We start from the raw sequence: 16,906 nt of genomic DNA, 5'->3' as shown, positions 1-16,906 counted from the left end.
TATATCATACAAATATGATCTGTCTCATTTTAAAAAATTAATTGAATTTTAAATATGTTTAATCAAATTTTATAATTTTAATCTTATATAAAATCCTAGACTTTAAATCATCCAAATAATCCAGGATTAAAAACATAAAATTGGATTGAATAAACTCGATACATTTTTTTCTACTTCTTCCTTAATTTTGTTCTTCGCTTACGACCCCGGTGGGTTCCTTAACCAAGTCACTGCCTATGAGTCACCGGCCCATTCGTCAACAGGTACGTGGTCAAAATCTTGGTCTCTTCCCATTGCTTGAAAGCTTAGAGTTTCATGTTCTATTTCACTCTCCGATGGAGGTTCTTTTCACCCTTCCCTCACGGTACTACTTCAATATCGGTCAGTCACCGGAGTACTTCGCAAATTGAAATTGAAAATTAGATTTAAAATTTAAAAATCCAATGATACAAAGCTTAAAAGTTTTAACTTTCCTATCTTATGTGCTTTAAATCTTAAATATTTTAGTAGAAAACATAATTTACCAAAACAATAGCCAAAGAAAATAACAAATATCTCATCCACAAACATTTTAACTAACATTTCAACAGAAATCCGACGACTGACTCAGCTCAATTTCTATTGAATCCTGGACACCTAATTCTCTCAGACCCTAATTTGATGAACACTTTTTTTTTTTTTTTTTTTTTTACAAGCCTAACAAGATTTTTGGCTTTTTCCGAAGCGAAATGTGCAAGAGATGCAACTTCCCTCACCCCTCAAACCCAAAACCCAACCATTAGATTTCAAATGAAGTCTCTCACTTAGTTTTCTCTCAATGCCATTAAAATAAAAGGATTAGAGAAGTGAAGTTCACCCATTACAACCATCCTTCAATGGCAGTTGTCGCTATATGCTTATTTGTTATGACCAAGCAGTATGAAGACAGTCCTCCCACGAGCCATACTTTGAACTAAAACTGCCACCTCCGTTCTGTCGAGCATACTCCGAAATGACGTCTCGAGCACACATGTCCCATGTCCTGGCCACTTCACTTATAGAGAATGGATGTGCAAGGCTTCGGACAGACATGTTGAACTTTTCCCTTGCCTGCAATGAAAGGTCTTCGCAACCTGTTGGACTGAAAAAAAGAAGTGAATTTATAAGTTAAAGGATGAAATGTGTTATGGTTTGAGATTCTTGAGAATAGAAAGTCCAATAAACTACGAATTCAGAGTAAAGTTCTCGTACAACTATTAGAAGTGTTTTCCAATGGACATATTAAGTGGTCTTAATGGGCTTATAAACTTTTATAGCCGAAAAGTCGAATGATCAATGCATTTGAGCGAAAGTACCAATTGAAAACACTTCATGAACGTCAATAGGAGCATAACTCAACCAGTTAAATGAGATATATACCCTCGACCAAACTAGTTAAGCCTTGCTCTCCTAATCGACAGAGTTGTCCAACTCAAATTCAAGATCTTTAGATGTATACCACATTCTTGTGTGCGCGCCCTTTTGATTCATTGTGGTTCCCATAAATTAATAAGGTTGCAAAAAAATGTGAATCTAATAAACTAGAAAATCAATATCAACCAAAAAAGGCTCATCTAATAATCATTACGAGTGACCCGACTCGATGACAATGCACGAATAGCAAAGCCAAAATCAAATGAAGGATTGGATGTTGCAAAAGGGAAATAAGAACCTCAAGTATAAAAGCTCAAATCATATGATGGTATCATAAGTGAATTCTTGCTATTAAATAGGAGAAAGGATAAATCCTCTTACCAAGCTTCCATCTTGAATATTGGAGAAATGTGCGGATAGCCTATGGGAACAAGCAACTTTAAGGGATGCATTGCCAACTGCATATCATATGAATAAAATAAGAAAGATGGAGTGGAGTAATTAATACTAGGTTTAAGTACAAATTTGGTCCTTTTACCTTTAGTTTTGGTTTACTTTTAAAATATTTACTTTCAACTTTTGTTCATTCTGGTCCATGTGCACTCAAAACGCTTATTTTTTTAGTCAATGTACTTTTGAATAGTGACCATTTTGATTCCATTTCAAAGTTTTAACAAAAATTTTATACACAATTGAAACTCTTTAATACAAATTTATGAATTTATGGCTATACTTTAAGAAGATTAAAGAAACTCTTTAATACAAATTTACAAAGTGTAATGCCAAAATTTTGATTAAAAAAAGGATAAAAATGAAAATGAAGGGACCAAAATGATCGCTTTTTAAAAGTATAGGACCAAAATGAACTAAAGTTGAAAGTACATGTACCAAAATAAACAGTTTAAACATACATGTACCAAATGAATCAAAGCTAAAAGTACATGAACCAAAATAATATTTGAAATAACAAATCATATTAAATATAAATTGGCTCAAGTACCTGAACAGCTGAAGTTTGGGGTGAGATTAAATGTGAAAGGGTACACACAGCACCAAAAGAACATTCGACTAAGATCCCTTCACTTCTGCCAATTGTAGCTGCAGAATCCGTCGTTACCATATCTTTGTCACAAATAGACACCTCTGTATAAATCAGCTGCTCATTTATCCTCCTAATTTCTTCCAATAAAGATTGCTTCACCGGCAATGAAAACCCATGCCAATTCGAATGTTTGGGAGTCTATATTAACATATGCATTTGAAAGAATATCAAAGAAATATGTCGTCAATAATAGGAAGTTTATAAAGAATATCTATCTGAAATTGAACAAAGTAGTTGTTTGATACTACAAGACTAATTGTGTTCAAGATATTATAACGATGAAATATAAAAATTACCCCCTAAAATTTTCTATTAAAATACATTTATTCTTTCAAAAGTTACAATATTACACTTCATCTTTCACAAATTTGAACCCTACCTTTGGAGTAGAATTCCTTTAAAATTTGAATGGAAGTTGGAGTATGAAACGGTGAGGGGTGACCTAAAATGAAAGTTTGAATCACCGAATTGTTCTAGGTCATTGCCACACCTTTCTTAGCCCCCATTTCCATTCGAAATTCCAAAGTATTTCTAAGTAAGGATAGTTTCAAAATGTTAATGAAAGGTCAAGAGTAATATTGCAACTTTTGAAAGAATATGGTATATATAATTTAGACATTATAATTTCTCATACATATTATCCTTCATATATCGATTCTATGCATCAGTCAAGATGTATCAAATAAAATAAAGGATCGGGTCAAAACTATCATCGATGGATCTTGTTAATCACTTTTGAGGTGTAAAGTTAATTTCACATTCATGAGTAAAGTGCTTCACACTTTATTTTTTCAAATTAATCAAATAGAATATTTACAAAATTTATCAAAATTAAGCTCACAGTTATTACTAATTGGCAGTTCATGATCACATTTGCGAAAACCGCTTATTGGTTCCCTCATGCAATTTTATCTTTCAAGTTCAAATCATAGATATAAACCAAATAGATAGTCGTTAATCCAACATAACTCAGTGAATGAAACACCAATTACCATCCCAAGGGTTGATGATTCGATTCTCCACAAAAAAATTTAACGGGACAAAAAAAGAAGCAAATATATGGCCACTCACCTCAGTTATTCTTGACCTTTGAGTAAATAATGAACTCAAGTCAAAGCCTTCACAATCCATCAAACATCTGTAGTGTCTTGTTCTCCTTGATCCATTAGTGCCTCCAAATCTTGAACATTTTCTTCTCAGACGAGATGCAACGGTGCCCGCCAAATCCATGCCAACTGCACCTTTTGACTTGTTAAGAGGCGCTGATGAAGATACTCTATCAGTCATACAGACAATAGAATCTATGTCACTAACAGAAGCACTTAACGCTTTAGGTGACATTACGTTTACCTGAGATTGAGCCAAGAACAGCATTTTTATGATGTACATAAAAATTTGTTCTTAAGAGAAATGAAACTGAAAAACCTTTTCCAACGAACCATCTTAATTAAACGTTGAAGAGGAGTAACACAGCACTTGTCATTATCACGATCTGAATCTGTTACCTCCTCCAAAAGGGATGAAGGTGACATTCCAGGGGTGGAGATGAACGCCTTTTCTGCTTGGGCAGCATCATTTACAATTGGTGGGTAGAGAAAATTCTCCAAAGCCTTCTCGAAATCAACTAACAAAAGCAATGGCAAAACTTTAGGGCATTTTTGGGAGAGATTTAGAAAGGATTAAAATCACTTATGTCATTTCTAAATCACTTCAAAACATACATTTAATCATTTAAAAACAATTCTGGAGTGATAATTTAAGGCATGCTTTGAAATGAAAATGACAAATGTACTTTTAACCACTCCCAAACATATCTTTAGTAGGAAAAAATGTTGCTGATTATGTAAACAGGATAATACAAGAAAATAATTGGAAATCCTCGACTTGGTTAACTTGTTCTTTGCAATAACCCACCAAGAAACGTCACAACCAGTAGTTACTGAACAAGGAACATTTCTAAGACATCGTACTCAAAACAATTTCTCCAAAAATTTTCCACAGCGAACAAACTTAATTGAGCAGATCAAAGAATTAATGCAGTATATAGTTGAAATTTCTCGATACCTAAAACTTTTACTACTAATACCCCATTCAATGACCATTTTGTTTTAAGCACATTCGAATTCTAAATCAAATTTCAAAACAAAGCCAAAATTTTAAGAACTACTTTGATTATTTTTCAAAAACTGACTTAGTTTTTAAAACGTTTTCAGAAAGCAGGTGATAAAAGTAACAAAACTACGAGTGTAAGTAGTCTTTATAGGCTTAATTTTCAAAAACAGAAAACCAAGAACAAAAATATTAATCAAACCCGGCCTAAGCAATTGCCTTCATCGAGTTATAACTAAGTGAGGCATTCATGTAAAGAAACTTCAACAGCCATCCAATTTCATTTTACTCTTTTGAAGGAACAGAAATCGGTACTCAATTCCTTACCGCTTCCATTTTCAAGTAAACCAGGCAACATTATCCTCCACTTCCTGTAAGCTAATTTCCAAAAATCGCCCAAATAGATCTCGAAGATCCTTTCACCTGAACATGCAACACAATCAATCATAAAGACATAGCTAAAAAATGTGATTCAATCGAAGTTCCACAACTTCACTGTAGGATAACTTTCACTCACCATCACACCATCACAAGTAAGAAAAAGAAAAAAAAAAAACTCAGTTCCACAACAATCATCACAAGCATAAATCACAACGCAGAGAAAAAAAAAAAAAAAAAAAAAAAAAAAGAAGTAAAAAACCATCATCCAACTCACATGCCACAAAAAACGGAGACAAGCGCCGGCGTTACAGAGATATTGACAGAGAGATGATACTGAGGCAAAAAGAACAAAAAAAAAAAAACGCAACAAAAACCGATTAAACAAATACCTTTAGGGCATATCGAGAAGAAAAGCCTCCATAGCCAAACTGATTGAGATCGGAAATGGTGGCGAGTTGCCTCATCTTCATGCGCATTATATAGTGATATGCTTAAGGAGCAAGCAAACAAAGAAGGAAGAGGACGAACAGATTGGTTGTTCGAGAGCATACAGCTCACATCCGCGCCATTACAACAACCCGTACAAAATCCAAACGTCTGTCACACTTTTCACTTTCTAACGCCCATTGTGAAATATTCATGACCAAAACCAACAAATTGACTTTGTTTGTTTTTGAAATTCGAATATATATATATATCAAATATATATTTACATACATACATACATATATATATATATATATATATATATATATATATATATATGTATATGTATGTATGTATATGTATGTATGTATATATATGGAGAAATAAATTTCACTATGCTCGGATTGATCATAAATATTTGCTGTTTTGACTTTCGAGTCATACTTTTAACTTTTATTTATTTTTATACCATATTTGTCCGTTCGTTTTCATTTAAATTTTAACACAACCCTTCATTTGCTATATTTCTTAAAATGTAATAACAAATTTTTATAAGGTAGAAATTTGTGTTAAATTTTGCCTATACAATCAAAATGGTATTTTTATAATATATATATATAGGTACTGAAATAAATATTTTAAAAGAATATGAACAAAAATTAATAAAATTAAAAGTATAAAGACCAAATAAAAAAAATGAAGTATATATATATATATATATAATTTTAAGGTATATTTATATATAATATAGTAATAATAACGTTACACTGATTCATCATATACTACATTGACATTATCGAAATTAATATAATAAACGAATGAGTTCAAATTAAATCAAAATTTAGAATTTGCACAATCATTTTTTATATTTTAATCACGTCCATACAAAATATGCAAATGATTAAAATTATTGTCGCGTGTAAATATGGAAATAAAAAAAGAAAAAATAATTATTAATTTAAATAGGTTTGAAACATGAATAATTGCCACTATTATAAAAAAAAAAATGATTTATAGTTCCTAGACATGAAATGCTTGTGAGAAAAATAAAATAAAAATTACAAAAAAAAATAGATAAATTAAAATAAAGTTAAAAAAACAATGAACAGCTCAAATAAAAGGAAACATGAAAAGAATGAAGAGATAAAATACAATTGGCAATAAAAATATGAGAAATTTTGGGTAAAAATAAACATAAATATAGATAATATATTAAATAAAATCCGGAAATCTTTTGCCAGATAATAGATTACTATTAATTATAATCTTAGTATATAATTAATGACACGATTAATTACGTTAAATTGTCGATGATTATTAGGAAATAAATTAATTAATTAAAATAATATTATCAATGAAGATCGAGCTAGGAAAAAATAAATTAATTACTTTAATTTGTCCATGTCTTTAAATGAATGTTTATCCTTTTGCGTATCTTAAAATTTGTTATATAAAAAAGGAATATAATCTAACAAAAAATAATAATAAACAAATTAAAAATTGTGCATAATTTGTTATTTTATATATATATATATTTTTTTTACGTACAATTTTAGATTTAAAATTTTTTATTAAATAATTTATTGTAATTAATTAAGGTTGCTAGCTTTTATTTATATAAATCATGTAGAATAAAAAGGGAATTACAATAAAATTAAAATTTTTTTGGCAAAGGAAAAACCAACACAACATTATGAAGATTAAACCCTAAATTAAAGCTTGAGAGTTAAATCAACTTCATCGCTGTCTTCTACGTGGTGATCCATTTTTAACACGGGCGAATCTGAAAGGTTCAAATTCGGTATCGAAATTGGTCTATCTTCGTCAAATCGTCGTATCGATTCTGCATTCATTGCAGTCGATAATCGAAATCCACCGTTATGAATTTGAATTCCCTCCATTTTCAGCCTTTCAAATGTCGATAATTTTGAATTATTGTTATTGTTAGTCACCATCACTGGTCGAGAAGCCCAACCACTATCTATTCCGCCATGAAATTGCAACGCTGGTGACCCGAGCCATCGGTACGACGATGGTTTGTGAATCATTGAATCCATTCGTATTCCAAGTGATTTTCCAAGCGATGATCCGTAGAGTGGATGAGGCGAGAGGGTAGAATATGGATTATAGTATGATGTCAAGTACGGTGGCCCGACTACATTGTCGCCGCTAACGAGTTCCATTCCTTGGCGGCGCTTGGCCATGGCTCGTTCTTGCTTGTGTGCATTTTGGTGGCCACCTAGGGCTTGGGATGTGGAAAATTCCCTCTTACAAAAGTTGCATGAAAAAACCCTAGCTTTTGAATTTGAGGATAATTCATTTGCATGACCTTGAGAGGAAGAAGAATCCACCGTCGCCGCCGCCGCTGGCGGCGGCGACGACACTATCCTCTTGGAATTCAAAATCTCCGGCGACCCATCGCCGGACTCTTCATTGTTAGAAAGCTTAAGATCCAACAGCAGCCGTGAGTTAGACTCCTGCGACTGCCGATCACCACCATTGATTTCATCGGCAACGATCATCTCCATCTTCATTGTCACCGGGCTGCCACTTCCGCCGTCGGACGCGGCGGAGATACTAGAAGCTTCAGAAGGGGAATTATGATCATCCTTACCAGTTTCCGCCATTGCCGACCAAAAAAAAACCTTCAAAAAAGATTTTTTTTTTTTTTTTTTTTTCTCTCTCAAATTTGTGACAGAAATTGAAAGGAATGAATTGGGTTTATATTTGTGGTTGAAATTAATGTAATAGATTTGCAATTAAGGTAAGAAATCTCGAGTCGCAATAATTACCATGAAAATCATATATATATATGTATTTTATTTTTAATTTTAAAATTATTTGTTCTTGAAAAGCTATGGAGCTGAGATGAATTATTATATGAAACTTCGAAACTCTTCAATTAAAAAAAAAAAAAAAAAAAAAAAATCTGCCAGTAAAGAAAATGATTCATGAGTTTGATCTGAAGAAGGCATGAGATAAAACACCATCCCATCTCATTCATTAAACTTTCCAAAATTGATGAAATTAAGATTTTATTTTTTTAAATTTAAAAATTGTGTGTTCATGTTCCTTTGTTAATTATTATTAGGGATATTGTCATGGAGACACATTTAATTTCCTTAAACGACACAAGGACAACATATGACTTTTAGGGTTCTTTCCTGATTTTTTTTTTTTAAATTTTAGTTATGTCCTAATCATGAATTAAATTATAAATTTTAATTTCTAAAAATATTTAATAAATTCTTAAACTATATAGTAAATAATATCTTATATATATATATATATATATGAACAAATTTAGAGATTTAAAATAATAATTAGTTTTAATTTTTTTAATTTCCAAATTTTTAAAAACATTTTAATAAATGATTTTATTTGTATTTCTTTGGTTTTAAATTATATATGATATCTCAAACATTATTATCATAATTAAGCCTTGCCATGCATACAAATTTGAACTTTCAAAGACAGTTATCTTAATTAAAATTAATTAATTAAATAATAATAATAATTAATAATTATCATAATTATCATAAATAGCTGGCTTCCCATTAAATTATTCTGCCCTTTGATTCTGTAACCAATCCTTTAGGTAAATTGATTTAACCAAGTTTATAATTATTCACTTTTGCAGTTACTAAAATTTCCATCTTTTTTCTAAAAATAATATCTTAATTAATTTTCAACGCTAATTAAGATTTATGCATCCACTTAGCCAGTTGTAATGATCTTCAAGTTTCCTAATACAAACATTATTTTATTTCTTTTTTCCATTTATATTCTAAAAACTTAATTATATGATTTTTTTTTTTTTGTGGAAAAAATATATATAATTTTTTAATTACATAATGTTTTTTAAAATGTTGATGTCGATATATATTTCTAAGAAAGTAATAAAAAAATTACTTAGCTTAATAAACAACATTTTTTACGATGTTAGGAAAATATGAATAGTAATAAAAATGTGAGCTCGAATTTTAAGGTTAAAATGGTACGAGTAAGTAAAACTAGATAATTATCCTATCAATATATTAGGTAATATTAATTGAAAAAAGCCCTAATTAAGGTAAATTATAAGAATCATAACCCTATGCACTGTTACTAGATTACTTGCTCACTTAGGGTTTTTTTTATTTAATTTCTTCAATTAACCTTATAATTAAATTAATTTAAATTTTATACAATGCATTTAAAACGTACAAATTTTAAGTGATTTGAACTTTCGAATATCGAGTAAAAAAACTACATGTCAATTACGGTTTAACTATAATTTTTTTCGTGTTCATTCATTTGATGAGCTAATTTAGCTAAATTACAAGTTTAGTCCTTAGTTGGCCTTCCAAATTTATAAATTTAGTCGCTAAACAGTGATAATTTTTTAAATTTCAAGGGTATATTAGATATATTTTTTTTAATGTTTAGGGACTAAATAGATACAAATCTGACCGAGAGATTGTCCATTAATTTTAATCCATATTTATACCTTTGATTAAGAAAAAAAAGTTGAATTTTGGGAACGCCATTCCAGAATTAAAAAGGAAGGTAATTGTTTGCAACCCTTCGTACAAAGATTAGCTCTTCACAACCATTCACGAGGATGAAAATGAATGTTAGTGTATGGTAGGTGTAATGAATGTTAAGTTATATATATATATATATATATATATATATATATATATATATATATATATATATATATATGTATGTATATAATCTATACTCGAAAAAATTTTAGTACTACGAAAAGATGCTGACGTGGCAACATACTACATATTTTCTATAAAAAAAAAAAAAAGACATCATAATACAAAATTTCCTTTTTAAACCTTATGTTAAATCATTTAATGAAAGGGAATGAGAATTATAATTTACTAGTTTCAATTATTTATTATTTATCTTTAATTTATCTTTTCATTGCATTGCTTCTTTGTTTTTTGGTGGGTCTCATGTCAATTTAAAATGGAAAATCTATATTTTTAAAATGTAATTTGTCAAAATATATATTGAAATTAGGATGGAAAATCTCATTGTTTAAAAATAAATAAAGAAATAAATGTTTTATGTATTACGAATTCGTTTGGGGATAATGTGTTTTCCATGACTGGCGTTGTGAATTGATGATGCGTACAAGGTGTTCGACAGAATGCCTCAGAGAGATTTGGGGTGCGATTATGGCTGGGTTTTCTCAAAATGGCTCTGCAAGGAAGGCACTGGAGTTGGCTTTGAGGATGCAAGATGAAGGCCAAGGCCTGATTTGATTACATTTGTTACTGTTTTGCCTGCTGTTGCTGATGTTCGTTCATTCGTTCGTCACGGGTATGCCATTAGAGCTGGGTTTGCAAAGCTTGTTAATATTTCAACTGCTCTGGTTGATGTGTACTCAAAATGTGGGTCAGTGGAGAGAGTTAGATTGAATTTTGATGGAATGGATCAGAGGACTGTTGTGTCATGGAACTCCATGATTGTTGGATATGTGCAAAGTGGTGAACCAGAGATGGCTGTTGCAGGAGGAAGGGATAGAGATAAGCTAAGCAATGTAATACTTGTGGAAGCTTTGCATGCCTATGCCGATTTGGGCGATCGCAAGAGGGAGAAGTTTGTCGATAAGTTAAATCTTGGTTGTGATGTTTCTGTCATGAACTCATGGATCTCTTTGATATAATGTTAAAAGAGGAACAATCAAGCCAAATGATATATATTTTTGTGTCATCTCTACCCGCAGTCACTCGGTATGGTGTGAGGGACTCTACTATTTCAAGAAAATGGATTAAAGCCTTCGATGGATCACTACACTGTCATGGCCGACCTTCTCGATCGAGTTGGTAAGATCAAGGAAGCCTGAGATTCTATTAAAAACATGCACATTAGTTTGGGAGCACAACTCATTTACAATCTAAGAGAATATATGCCTTTTTTGAAGAACTTAGAGATGAAATCAAGGTAGCTGACTATGTGCCAGATACTAGCTCGATTCAAGATGTAGAAGACGATGTGCAGGAGCAGCTCCTCAATAGCCATAGCGAGAAGCTCGCCATTACTTTTGGTCTTTTAAATACCAGTCCTGATACTACGATACACGTTCGAAAGAACCTACGAGTGTGTGGAGATATGCATAGATTTCATCATTTCAAAAATGAAACTTGTTGTAACTGTAACACCTGCCATTGATAATGTATAGCAAAAGACATCATGAACACTAATGTTTGTGATTGTTCCAAAAGAAATGAACAAAATACACAATAGAACTGAGAGAGTAATTGTCTAAGGTCTACCCAATATTAGATGTAAAAGAAGCATAAGAAATTGATATGAACATTATGAGCTGTCCCTATTGTTGCTATACTTTCTGCTCAGTTCGATAAAGCTCGGTTCCACAATTCTAACTACAAATGAAAGTGAATCCATTCTTTTTAATTCTAAAACGAAACAACTTAAAAAAGCTCAAGAAGTTGTAAGAGAATGAGCCAGCAGCCTAAATAGGAAGGGAAAAAAGCCTCCCATTTCAATATATCATTGGATTCAGAATTAAGGCTACATACTTAACAATGGCATGAGACAAATAGTAAGAGATTTAGCTAACAGCCTCAAATTGTAAAGGGAGAGAGGTCTACCTCTGTGAGAGAGAGATCTTGAAAAGCTCAAGAAGCAGTGTTATTAGACGATAAGACTCCCCCATTTCAAAATCATGGTACTAAAATTTAGAAGATAAGAAGAATTTGACTTACAACCTTCCAATCCTATAGAACAGGTCTGGATTCGGCTGTGGCATTGCCCCTGTATATGTCCATAAGATCTGGGACTTCATCCAAATGCTTAAGAACATAATTCTTCACAAAAATTCTTTCCCCTAGAACAAGCAACCGAGCAATCTTTCTGTTCTCAATCAGTTTTTTGACCTTCAAAACCTCAACAACTTTGAACCTTGGCCGGAGACGCTTGTCCAGTCCAGACATGAAGAACGTGGGGTAAGAAATTACAGTTTCTGGGTCCAATTTTGCAGCGTTGAAACAGAAATCTGCAACAGCCCTCATTTTCTCCTCTGAACAAGCTAAACAATATGGGTCTCTCTTAAATGCTGTTAAAATCTCCTTCTCAGACCATCCCAAACTCTTGAAAACATTTATTTTCTTCTTCCAAGTTGTGTCATTCATGGACAACACTACACGAAGCGCACGAACAAACATACGAGTCTGTGGTTCAATGCCCAATTCCTTGACCTTCTTCACTGCACAAACCATTCTATCAACCTTTTGCATAATAGTTCTTGGTTGCTGCCCAATCAATTTCGATATATTCCTAGAAGGTACCCCTTCACCGAGCAACACATTAACGTTAGATTGCATAACACCCTTAAAATCAAAAGTTAGAAGCCACGAAGATCGACGAATAGCAAAATTAGCCTGCTCATCCGATTCAAGCATTTCCTTAATGAAACAAAACGATGGTTTCAACTGAGAATCTAAGCCCCTCTGCAGAATAGTGGGGTTCGATAAAATTACCTTGGGAAGTAAAGGGCCGACGAACCCAATTTCCTCGAGGAACTCAAATTTAGGCTTCAGATTGCTGGAGACTCTCGATTGAAGGATTGAAGGTCGCTTCGCGATCAACTTGGCGATCTGCGAATTCTCGAATCCATATGATTTCAAGAAACCAAGAACGGCTTCGTACTTCTTGGCGCTTTTTTCATCGAATTGGAGCTTTCGAAGGGCGGAAGAAGGAGAATCCGTAGCAAGCCCACAAGAGTTCTTGAGGAATTCAATCGTAGACACAGACGCTAGAGGCAATGTAGAACCAGAAACCGTATTGATGAACCGATTTTGGATGAAATAGAGCAAAAATGTCGAGGAAATTTTAGACATTTTGGGATAGGAATGTCGAAGTTCAAGCAATGGTTTTAGTTAGGGTTTTAAGCTCCAAGAACAGCCGCAGAGTCGAAACGAAAAAATCCCATTCAATGTCGGATTTTGAAGTCGCAGACCTTGCAAATTTGGGTGTTTTTATTTCCCAGTTCGAATATATATATATATATGTATATCAAAATTTTAAAAATAAAATAATATTACTCTTTGTCTTTTAACTTTTCTTTTTCTTCCTTTTTTTTTTTTTTTTTTTTTTGGGTGAGTATTCCAATATTTAAATTTTTAGTCAATTAAAAGGATAATAATTTCACACCTATGAAAGTGTTAAAAATGAAATTTTTATCCCTTGATTTATGTTGAACTAATCTCGTGTATGATCGTCATTGTAAGTTTCAACTGTTTGCAGTTTACATGATCGCTTATAGAATCTCCCTGGACTCTTTCTAAAAAAAATAATAAATAAAAAGCTTTTTGCAACATCAACGGCATGAATATAGTTTTTTTTTTAATCAAACGATGTTCGACTTGCATATGTTAAACTTATACCTAGCCTTTCTTCCAAGACATTGGAGATAATTTTCCGGATACAAGATCAAGGCCAAAGGCCTAATTCGTTGACGTTGATTACTGTGTTTGAGAGAATGTTGGAGGTGTTAAGAATTCGTCGATCTCTTTGGTAAAATGTAAAAAGGAGCCGTTGAACCAAATGATATTACATTTTGATGTGTTATTTCTGTTAGTCATCACTCAGGTCCAGTGGACGAGACTTAACTATTTAAAGAGCATGAAACAAGACTAGATTAGAGCCTTCGATGGGTCAATACGGTGCCATGGTCAACCTTCTCGGTCGAGATGGTAGGATCAAGGAAGCCTGAGATTAGTCCAAGGATTACAATATGTGGTGCCATGTTGGGTGCTTGTAAAAATTCACAAAAACATTGAATTGGGAGAGAAAGCAGCCAACAAATATTTATGCATATACTTCAAAGTGGGGCAAGATGGCTGCAGTAACAAAAATAATGGAGAAGAAAGGGCTTCAAGAAACTCATGCACAATCCAATAGAATATATGCTTTCTTGAGGAACTTAGAGATGAAATCAAGGTAGCTGACTGCCAAATACTAGCTCGATTCATGACGTAGAAGACGATGTGCAGGAGCAGCTCCTCAATAGCCATAGCGAGAAGCTCGCCATTGCTTTTGGTCTTTTAAATACCAGTCCCGATACTATGATACACGTCCAAAAGAACCTACAAGTGTGGAGTTTGCTACAACCAAGTATATGACTATGTTTGCTACCACTCATTCCATTCCTTGATACATTTATGCTATTATAATTAGATGCAGACAATTTTCATATGCAAAACTCATAAGAAATGGTTATTATCATACAAGATTTAAGCAGACTATAGAGTTAACTTGTAACTAAGAAGCTAACATGATCATAATTCTTCCAGTGACACAAAAAAAACTTGGTTCGAATCTCTTACTTTAGAGAACCGTGTACTCAACTTCCATCGGTAGATTCATAGTAAATAATAATGTTTTTTATTGTTCCAAAAGAAATGAACCGAAGACACAATAGAGCTGAGATGGTAATTGTCTAAGTTCTACCTAATATTAGAGGTACAAGAAGCATAATAAATCGATATGAACATCACGAGCTATCCCTAATAAAACCTATGGTTGCTATACTTTCCGCTCGGTTCCACAATTCCAAATGCAAACGAAGTGGGTCCATTTTTCTTTTCTCGTTCTAAAATGAAACAACTTACAAAAGCTCAAGATGTTGTAATAGAATTAGCTAGCAGCCACAATAGGAAGGGAAAAAGCCTCCCATTTCAAGATATCATTGTATTCAGAATTAGGCTACATACTTAACAAAGCCAAGAGACAAACAATAAGAGATTTAGCTAAGAACAGCCTCAAATTGGAAGGGAAGAGAGGTCTACCACTGTGAGAGGAGAGAGATCATGAAAAGCTAAAGAAAACGGCTCTCCCATTTCAAAATCATGGTACTAAAATTTAGAAGATAAGAAGGATTTGACTTACAACCTCTTCCAATCCTATAGAACAGGTCTGGATTCGGCTGCCGCATTGCCCCTGTATATGTCCATAAGATCTGGGACTTCATCCAAATGCTTAAGAACATAATTCGTGACAAAATTTCTCTCCCCTAGAAAAAGTAACCAAGCAATCTTTCTGTTCTTAATCAGTTTTTTGACCATCAAAACCTCAAGAACTTTGAACCTTGGCCGGAGACGCTTGTCCAGTCCAGACATGAAGAACTTGGGGTAAGAAATTAAAGTTTCTGGGTCCAATTTTGCAGTGTTCAAACAGAAATCTGCAACAGCCCTCATTTTCTCCTCTGAACAAGCTAAACAATATGGGTCTCTCTTAAATGCTGTTAAAATCTCCTTCTCAGACCATCCCAAACTCTTCAAAACATTTATTTTCTTCTTCCAAGTTGTGTCACTTATGGACACCACTACACGAATCGCATGAACAAACATACGGGTGTGTGGTTCAATGCCCAATTCCTTGACGTTCTTCACTGCACAAACCATTCTATCAACCTTTTGCAAAATAGTTCTTGGTTGCAGCCGAATCAATTTCGATATATTCCTCGAAGGTACCCCTTCACCGAGCAACACATTAACGTTAGATTGCATAACACCCTTCAAATTAGAAGTTAGAAGCCACGAAAATCGACGAATAGCAAAATTAGCCTGCTCATCCGATTCAAGCATTTCCTTAATGAAACAAAACGATGGTTTCAAATGAGAATCTAAGCCCCTCTGCAGAATAGCGGGGTTCGATAAAATTACCTTTGGAAGTAAAGGGCCGACGAATCCAATTTCCTCGAGGAACTCAAATTTAGGCTTCAGATTGCTGGAGACTCTCGATTGAAGGATTGAAGGTCGCTTCGCGATCAACTTGGCGATCTGCGAATTCTCGAATCCATATGATTTCAAGAAACCAAGAACGGCTTCGTACTTCTTGGCGCTTTTTTCATCGAATTGGAGCTCTCGAAGGGCGGAAGAAGGAGAATCCGTAGCAAGCCCACAAGAGTTCTTGAGGAATTCAATCGTAGACACAGACGCTAGAGGCAATGTAGAACTAGAAACCGTATTGACGAACCGATTTTGGATGAAATAGAGCAGAAATTTCGAGGAAATTTTAGACATTTTGGGATGGGAATGTCGAAGTTCAAGCAATGGTTTTAGTTAGGGTTTTAAGCTCCAAGAACAGCCGCAGAGTCGAAACGAAAAAACCCATTCAATGTCGGACTTTGAAGTCGCAGAGCTCGCAAATTTGGGTGTTTTTTTATATTTTCCATTTCTCTATCTTGGAATATATATATTATCAAATTTTAAAAAATAAAATTTAAACTAGAAAAATAATATTACCCTCTGTCTCTGTCTTTAATTTAATTAATTTTTTTGGGTGAGTATAACGATGTTGAGCAGTGTTCTACAATGGGTGGTAGTTTTGCAATCGTAAGATGAAATTTTTTCATCTTACTTAAAGCTAAAACAGAAGGCCATATAGGGCTATTATATTTGCATCCCCTAACGTCAAAGTGGTCTCAAGTGGCCATCGTGTTAAATAAGTTTGAACAGTTTGTAACAA

At 33.2% G+C, this 16,906-nt stretch overlaps 4 protein-coding genes across 8 annotated transcripts; all 4 read right to left on the bottom strand.

Moving 5' to 3' along the window:
* Nucleotides 1-545: 545 nt before the first annotated feature.
* On the bottom strand, nucleotides 546-5,633 carry LOC111790086 (mediator of RNA polymerase II transcription subunit 15a). The gene is made up of 7 exons (XM_023670890.2): nucleotides 5,374-5,633; nucleotides 4,931-5,026; nucleotides 3,934-4,118; nucleotides 3,566-3,844; nucleotides 2,393-2,632; nucleotides 1,774-1,850; nucleotides 546-1,120 (listed from the first exon to the last, which is right to left on the bottom strand). Exons 1-7 carry the CDS (start codon nucleotides 5,531-5,533, stop codon nucleotides 904-906), a joined length of 1,254 nt encoding a protein of 417 aa, XP_023526658.2. The 5' UTR covers nucleotides 5,534-5,633; the 3' UTR covers nucleotides 546-903.
* Nucleotides 5,634-7,122: 1,489 nt separating this feature from the next.
* On the bottom strand, nucleotides 7,123-8,037 carry LOC111807647 (uncharacterized). Its single transcript, XM_023693455.2, has one exon. The coding sequence runs from the start codon at nucleotides 8,035-8,037 to the stop codon at nucleotides 7,123-7,125; it is 915 nt and encodes a 304-aa protein (XP_023549223.2).
* Nucleotides 8,038-10,492: 2,455 nt separating this feature from the next.
* LOC111791778 (uncharacterized) lies at nucleotides 10,493-13,407 on the bottom strand. Of its 5 annotated transcripts, XR_015420250.1 has the most exons (4): nucleotides 12,145-13,407; nucleotides 11,748-11,795; nucleotides 11,384-11,509; nucleotides 10,493-11,254 (listed from the first exon to the last, which is right to left on the bottom strand). XR_015420250.1 is itself a non-coding variant. In XM_087122078.1 (2 exons), the coding sequence occupies exon 1, from the start codon at nucleotides 13,273-13,275 to the stop codon at nucleotides 12,154-12,156; it is 1,122 nt and encodes a 373-aa protein (XP_086978204.1). In that variant the 5' UTR covers nucleotides 13,276-13,407; the 3' UTR covers nucleotides 10,493-11,254; nucleotides 12,145-12,153. The 5 variants fall into 5 exon arrangements, 1 of the variants encoding a protein (XP_086978204.1); XR_015420252.1 differs by lacking the exon at nucleotides 11,748-11,795 and having other exon boundaries at nucleotides 11,384-11,574; XR_002814695.2 differs by lacking the exon at nucleotides 11,748-11,795 and having other exon boundaries at nucleotides 11,384-11,506.
* A 1,653-nt stretch (nucleotides 13,408-15,060) lies between these two features.
* Nucleotides 15,061-16,588, bottom strand: LOC111783884 (uncharacterized). The gene has a single exon (XM_023664730.2). It carries the CDS (start codon nucleotides 16,459-16,461, stop codon nucleotides 15,340-15,342), a length of 1,122 nt encoding a protein of 373 aa, XP_023520498.2. The 5' UTR covers nucleotides 16,462-16,588; the 3' UTR covers nucleotides 15,061-15,339.
* Nucleotides 16,589-16,906: the final 318 nt, after the last annotated feature.

This window comes from Cucurbita pepo, chromosome 1 (assembly GCF_057944985.1).
Source record: "Cucurbita pepo subsp. pepo isolate OVF chromosome 1, ASM5794498v1, whole genome shotgun sequence".
NCBI lineage: Eukaryota > Viridiplantae > Streptophyta > Magnoliopsida > Cucurbitales > Cucurbitaceae > Cucurbita > Cucurbita pepo.
This window is presented reverse-complemented; position numbering and strand designations above follow the sequence as displayed.

What these genes read in the sequence shown, in the direction of transcription:
- LOC111807647 (XM_023693455.2), bottom strand. Translation starts at nt 8,037, where the DNA reads ATGGCGGAAACTGGTAAGGATGATCATAATTCCCCTTCTGAAGCTTCT.
- LOC111783884 (XM_023664730.2), bottom strand. Translation starts at nt 16,461, where the DNA reads ATGTCTAAAATTTCCTCGAAATTTCTGCTCTATTTCATCCAAAATCGG.
- LOC111791778 (XM_087122078.1), bottom strand. Translation starts at nt 13,275, where the DNA reads ATGTCTAAAATTTCCTCGACATTTTTGCTCTATTTCATCCAAAATCGG.
- LOC111790086 (XM_023670890.2), bottom strand. Translation starts at nt 5,533, where the DNA reads ATGCTCTCGAACAACCAATCTGTTCGTCCTCTTCCTTCTTTGTTTGCT. An exon ending in TTCAACGTTTAATTAAGATG is followed by an intron (nt 3,845 to 3,933) that starts GTTCGTTGGAAA and finishes GCTCAATCTCAG; the next exon opens with GTAAACGTAATGTCACCTAA. An exon ending in ATATTCAAGATGGAAGCTTG is followed by an intron (nt 1,121 to 1,773) that starts GTAAGAGGATTT and finishes TCTTTTTTTCAG; the next exon opens with TCCAACAGGTTGCGAAGACC.